Source organism: Crocuta crocuta, unplaced genomic scaffold, assembly GCF_008692635.1.
Source record: "Crocuta crocuta isolate KB4526 unplaced genomic scaffold, BGI_CrCroc_1.0 scaffold59-1, whole genome shotgun sequence".
NCBI classification, from domain to species: Eukaryota; Metazoa; Chordata; class Mammalia; order Carnivora; family Hyaenidae; genus Crocuta; species Crocuta crocuta.
This window is the reverse complement of record NW_027551579.1, coordinates 1,582,915-1,590,014: the sequence shown is the minus strand read 5'-3', so window position 1 is coordinate 1,590,014 and position 7,100 is coordinate 1,582,915. Positions and strand designations below refer to the sequence as shown.

At 45.8% G+C, this 7,100-nt stretch overlaps 1 protein-coding gene across 2 annotated transcripts in view; it reads right to left on the bottom strand.

Annotated features, from left to right (window-relative positions):
* The window catches only part of ACTN2 (actinin alpha 2), a 72,315-nt gene extending 65,472 nt beyond the window's left edge, over positions 1 to 6,843 (bottom strand). For both annotated transcript variants that reach the window (XM_077751701.1, XM_077751702.1), the window contains exon 1: positions 6,679 to 6,843. In XM_077751701.1, coding sequence (XP_077607827.1) covers positions 6,679 to 6,804 — 126 coding nt within the window. In that variant the 5' untranslated portion in view covers positions 6,805 to 6,843. The remainder of the gene's footprint in view (positions 1 to 6,678) is intronic.
* Between the last annotated feature and the right edge of the window lie 257 nt (positions 6,844 to 7,100).

Sequence of the window (7,100 nt, the reverse complement as noted above, 5' to 3'; positions counted from 1 at the left end):
AGTTTCTGATCTCGAAAATTGCAAGGAGGGGGACGGGTACGTGCCCCCAGATGTGCATTTGTGTAGAAAATGTTCCCCAGACTTCTCTGGAAAGACCAATCCCTTGCACTGAAGATTTTTCTTCCCTTGGAATGTGTCTAGCACAGCAGTTAGCAAACGCTCCCCCTAATCTTTGCTCTCTGTTCTTTCTGGAAGAATTAGTACCGTTCCCAGGGAAACAGCGGTACAATTCTGACTGTCCTCCAACGTATTCCGTACCGACTCCTCTGCTCATCATGGTGGCTCCCCCGCCCACTCGGGGACTGTGACTTTTCTGTAGGTGTCTCCCAGCTGCAGCCTGTGACTGCAGAGCTTTCTGACAGCGTTCTGAAGCCACGTTCATTAAGTTTCCCAGCTAAGAATTATATCCGTCCTCCCACGCTCTTGGAGAATCTTCTTTTGAGTTCAAGTTTCTTCCCTGGTGAACTTGGCTGAAGGGGTGGGGCATGGCCCAGGACACATCCCAGCATCCCCAGGGAGGGTCTGAAGACAAAGAGTGACCTTTCTGCCTTACAACTTGTGCATCTGTGATTATCCACAGCGAACTAAGCATGTATTTGGAACAACTGTCCCTCAAGGGGCAAAGGTGTCTTGGCAATCATACTAGAGTCTGCCTTTCTATGCCCATCGACATCCTTCTCTGGACATCAAAGGCCCCTTAGAACACCAGCCCTCCCTTCAAGTGATGGCCTCAGGGACACATGACTTGTCTGCAGCCTTGGAGCGTACCCCCCTGCCTGGGATAACATATCCTGTAAATATGTAGCTTTCTATCTCCTGGAGGGTAAAACAATTCTCATCTGTTTGCTTGTTCCTTATCGATACCACGGACTTGACTTTCCAGTCGAGGAGCTCTGACGGCGGGATTATGTCTGCTTAACTGGATTTACACAGCAGACTCCCGTGGGACAGGATGGGGCCATTTAATACTTTTATAATCCCTCCTGACCACTCTCAAATTGATGCCTCCCTCCCCATTTCTCCTACCAGCCCCTAGATCTACACCTTGCCACTCTACCCTACGGGTCCCATCTCAGGCTTCTGCCTGGGTCTCCTGGCCTCAGGCCCTCCCGCATCCAATTCATTCTGCAAACAGTCCAGCTTCTTCAAGCACGGCCCTCTGGAGCTCCATCACCTGCGGCCCTGGTCCCCTGTAAGCTGGCCCTCTCTCTTCTCTCTGAATTCCCACCTGCATCATGAGCTTCAGCCAAGCCTGTCTCTTCCTGCTCCCCCAAGCACATCACAAGCAGCAGGCACATCCAAGAATATGGAGCTGGGTGTCCTAGGCTGGCCACATAGGCTGGCCTCCTTGTAGGCTCTCACTCTCTAAGCTTGTCCCCATAGGCCTATGTCAGAGGGTGGTGAGAGGTGTCCAGGACACAAAAGGGGTGAGGGTGCTTTCATAGTAACAAAGGGGGACATAAACACTTATTATGATAACATCACACTCATCACTGCTCCTCTCCCTCCCCCCTACCAAACAAAACCACAATAGGCTCTTCCCTCCACTTCTCTAGCCAGGAATGCCATTTCCTCTCCTCCCCACTCAGCTGATATTTAGTTACTACTCAAAATTAAGGCCCAGCCCAATCCCACTCCTTTACAAAGCTACTTCCTCATTATTCTCACCCACAAAGACTTTCATGATTTGACCTCCTGTAATTTTTGCTCTTTACACAATCAGCACTGGCACTTAATGTTAAACAACATCTTATCTTCTAAATGTTCAAGTGTGTAAATCCTCTCTTTAAAAGTACATCCGGGGGCACCTAGGTGGCTCAGCTTATTGTGTCTGGCTTTGACTCAGGTCATGATCTCACAGTTCATGAGTTTGAGCCCCGTGTCTGGCTTTGTGCTGACAGCTCAGAGCCTAGAGCCTGCTTCGGATTCTGTGTTTCCCTCTCTCTCTGCCCCTCCCTCATTCCCTCATTCTCTCTCAAAATAAATGAATAAACTTAAAACAAAATGTACATCAGGGGAAGGGGGTGCTGGGAAGTTAGTGTTTAGTGGACACAGAGTTTCAGTTTGGGTGGATGGAAAAGTTCAGGAGATGGATGGGGGTGATGGGTGCATGGCCAAGTGAATATATTGTCACTGAACTGTACCCCTAAAAATGGTTAAGGAGCACCTGGGTGGCTTAGTCAGTTAAGCGTCTAACTTCAGCTCAGGTCATGACCTCACAGTTAATGAGTTCGAGCTAGACATCAGGCTCTGTGCTGACAGCTCAGAGCCTGAAGCCTGCTTCAGATTCTGTGTCTCCCTCTCTCTCTCTCTGCCCCTCCCCCACTTGTGCTCTGTCTCTCTCTCAATCTCTCTCTCAAAAATAAACTAGCATTAAAATTTTTTAATGGTTAAAATGGCAAATTTCATATTATGTATATTTCACTGGCAATAAAACCACAGAAGTGTAACAAAGTCAGTAAGGAACAAATCTATGCTTCATCAGCCCTCAGCAGTCCAAGTGCTGAGCTAACCACCATCACACCAGTTGCTAAAACTAACAAATAGTTGCTACATAAGGATAATAACATTTGAACATGTATAGCATCTAAAGCCCCTTCAACATAAATTAGTTTAACCATTGGATCCTGAAAAGCACGAGGAGGTGAGAAAGGTCTCATGTATCTTTACTTTCTGGATAAAGAAACAGCAACTTGAAGGTTTAGGGCCTTGATCACGGTCAGAGAGTACCAGGGAGCGTGGGATTCCTCTGGGTATCATGAATCTGAAAGCTTCACAAGCGTTTCATTAACTGTTCACCTTGTTGGAACATACAGTGCCTTTTCAAGAAAGTTCACAAGAGTTTCATCAGCCGTTCACCTTGCTGGAACATAGTGTTTTTTCTCCTAGGAAAACTCACGCAGAGGCAGACTGCAACGTGCAGCAGGAAAGAGCCTTCACCTTGTGCCCTTAATCACCAGCTTCTCTCCATGGAACACTGGGGGGGCAACTCTCAGGTCCCTGGGCTCTGTTTAACCTGGACCCTGTGGGCAGCTGCTCTCACACATGTCCGTCCATGCTGCCTGAACTGACACAGCGACATATTAACCTGAATGGCAGGCTGAACAAGACTTGCTCCGGGGTGAATGGTGAATCGGTCCATCTAAATTATAAATATCCACAAGACCTTGACTTTCCCTCCAGAATGATTAAAATCAGTGAGAGCTGCAAATATGGAATAAATGAACCACTCTCTCATTCTCCGGACAACTNTGGAAAAAAAAAAAAAAAAAGTTCATCCATCCTCTAGCCATAAACAAATTAAGGATGTAAGGACCCTTTATACTTCAAAACACACAGTCGTTTCCTTAAAAGGCCCGTGCGAGGCTCCCAGAGTGAAGGACAGTGCCCCACGCTTACAGAGATAGCACACATATTCGGCATTGCTGTTCTGACAAGTCACCTCCCAATTAGGCTTCCGTTGAATTGAAGGTTGAACGTGTTCCTTGGTTCCAAGAGAAGCTTGCTTCTAAATACTGAAGCTCTAGAAGTTTCAAAAGTCCACTGAAGACAGCCTGGCTTACATGAATATGAATATCCCTACCCCTGTTACTAAACCCCCCTGAATGAGGAGAGCCCTTTGAAATGCCTGTACATACTTAGGCTAAGTTCAGGGTCTTCTGAATTGCCTCCTTTTGGAAAAAGTACCATGCTTCCTCCAAAAAACTGAAAATGGAATTACCACATGATCCAGAAATTTCATTTCTGGGTATAAAACCAATAAAACTGAAAGTGGGGTCTTGAAAAGGTATCTGTATACCCGTATTTATACCAGCATTATTCACAATAGGCAAAAGCAGTCCAAGCGTCCACCTACAGATAAAGAAACAAAACGTGGAATATACACACATCGGAATATCATTCAGCCTTAGAAAGGAAGGAAATTCTGACACAGGCTGTAACACGGATGAACCTTGCGAACATTATGCTAAGTGAAACGAGCCAGACTCGAAAGGACAAATACTGAATGACTCCACTTATATAAGTTCCCTAGAGTTAAGTTCTTAGAGACAGAAAGTAGACCAGGGGTTGCCAGAGGATGGCGAGAGGGGAGAATGCAAAGTTATTCTTTAAACTATCCAGAGTGTAGTCTTGGAAGATAAAAAGAGTTCAGGAGATTGTCTGCATAATGCAACAATACGGACATACCTAACTCTGATGAACTGCACACTTAAACATGGTTAAGATGGTAAATTTTATATTATATGTATTTTACCAAATTTTGTAAAAATCATCGAAAAACAGAAAACAAAAAACAAGCACTCTACTTTATTAAGTCCTTCTGTAGCACGGAATTCCACACCAGGGAGCAAGGATTACCACAGCCCATGAGACTCTCTGAACTGTGGATATAATTAGGCACCGCATCCATTATAACGCCACAGACGTCATCAAGTGTTACCAGCATCTGTTGACAGATCTCATACCCAGCATATCACTGAAATGGCAAGTGTGGAGAAAGTAGCCCACAATAGAAACAATGGCATTTTATCCCTGTCCTGTTCCAACAGTTTGTCTCATACGACATAAATAGAGGCCACTGCCCGGCTACACTGAGCTCACAGTTCAATATTATTTTATTGACCTGAGTAGGTTCGATACCAAAAGTAGAAACACGAAAGAGTTCTCTTCTGGATCTGTTCAGACCTGTGTGCTAACGCAGTGGGTCCCCTGCTCACACCTGCAACATCTGGGACACTCAATCTATCTTAAGGGGGAAAAAAACAAGTTCTCACTTAAACTTAGCATTCTTTTGAATTGGGATTAGGAAGTATATCCACTTTTTAATAATATATGTCAAAGGCTATACAATTATCATAGTACATTCACGCAGGTATCCCAAACTTTAAAAAATTACAATAATTCCATTATATCAAAAAATATTGTGAATGCATTAAAAAAATTAAATATGGCAGGAGATATATGTCAATGTGGCTTCTGGAAACTGACATTAGCTCTATATAGCTATTGTACTGTTAAAAAAAACAGAAAACAAAAGCAGAAACCATTGTGATCAGACTATTACTCCTAAGAATGACGGGCAGACTACTCGCCCAATTCTTTAGCTATTCTGTTTTTCCTATACAAAAACAAACAAACAAAGACAAAGTTTAAAACAAAGACTTAGGAGTTAAACATGAAAATGTACCAATCAAAACTTTAGGAACATTTTTTAAAGAGAAACACTCATGCTAAAAATTAAAGTCACTTTTTAACTTCTTGCTGTTTGTCATTGCATCACCTAGTCCAGATGACATGTTCATAATCCCTGTTTTCCCTCACAGTGTCATTTAAAAAACTGTAGAAGGTTTGAAAGTTTAGTTTCCTTTATAGACTCAACTTCTATTTATCACTTCCATTCTCTTGTGTCCAAGAAGGTGGGGATGGTGGAAGTCTTAGGAAGCAAAGGTGGAGAGGGCATCAGAGCTTTAAAGTAATAACAGTGAATGTATTTTACCAGAGAGGGTAGACAACCAAAGAGAAATCTTGATATAAAAATAATGCTGGGCTATTTGATAATTATCCGAATAGGGAGAGATCCTTCCAGCCAACACTGCTCACTGGGAGAGAACTACAGATGTATGCGTGTCCCATAGTCATGCACTAATTCGCCATGTAATATAGCACACTGGCCCACAGTGACAGCTACTCAGAGCACTTCCCATGCACACATATGGTCAACAGAGGTTATTCACTTAAAAGGAGATCTTTAGAAAGGAAATCCACTTTGCCCCACCCCCAGAAGGGGGGGGGGAGGAAGTGTAGGGCACTTTGCTTTTGTCATGACACTGTCATGGGTTCGCAGGCCTGTGATGGTATGCCTGACTCCTCCAGGCTCTGTGCCCAGTCAAACAGGAGGTGGGTTTAGCCTCCCGGTGAACATTCTCTCCTTGTTCCAGCCAAGGGGATCAAGAAGAAACCTTGAAATAGTGGAATATTCCACTGGGCCCCCAGAGAGCACCAACCAAGATGGGCAGGGAGCTTTCAGAGCTGGCTGACTCCCTCGTCCCCGTGTGCTTACCTCAATGAACCACAAATAGAGTGTGAAATAATTATTACTTCATTGGTGAATGCCTAGTGTTCACACAGCATCCTTCTCTTAGGAGCCCAAAACACTTAAGAAATGATTTGCAATATACTCTTTGGGCAGTCCTGTGACTATCCCAATGACACTGATGTCCATCTGACATTTTTATTTGAGGAGGGACGGGCTAGGGGCAAATGAACACAATCGTGCAAGGAAGTATAACTCTTGTGGCCAAGGTCACAGACTCAAGGGGTCAGGAGCAGACCGACCGGAGACTCTTACAGATTCTGGTCTAACACTGGTTAAAGCAGAAACACACGCACTGTTCCTCTTAACATTTTTCGTTTTGTGACTCTTACATTACTTACACGCGCGCGCGCACGGACACGCACACTCGCGCGCGCGCACACACACAGGGCGCCCGATTTCGTGCCTGTCCCTGGACGTGTTCTCCTACCTAACGGGGCGCGCGGGCTACGATGGCACTGGACAACACAACACCTCCGCCGCGCGCCCACTCGCAGGTGCACGCGTGGGCGAGCCCGCGGGGACCCGGACACACAGACGCGCGGGTCGACCCCGCAGACGGCGGGCACAGGGCCCTTGCTGACCTTCCTCTGCTGCTTCTCCCAAGCCGGGTCCAGGAGCAGGTCGCGGTCCCACTCCTCCTCCTGGATCATGTACTCGTCATCTTCGTAGACGTAGTTGTACTGTACGCCGGGCTCTATCTGGTTCATGGCGCTCGGGGGGCCGGGGCTGCGGCGGGGCGCGCGGGGCTCGGACGGACTGACGGACGGACGNCAGGGCCGGAGCACCCCTGGTCTGGATCCGTGACCACCTCCAATGCATCCAAGTTTTCCATATATCATTTGCATATTCACGTTTTCCACATATTTCCATAGATAACACACACACAACCCTGAAAAGGAAAGTTTAAAAGCTACAGAATCCCCTCTTTTTTTTCTCCCCGTCATCATCTGGGGAAATCAAGGCAAGGGACTTGGATCAACCATGTTAAAAGGTCAGGAACCAA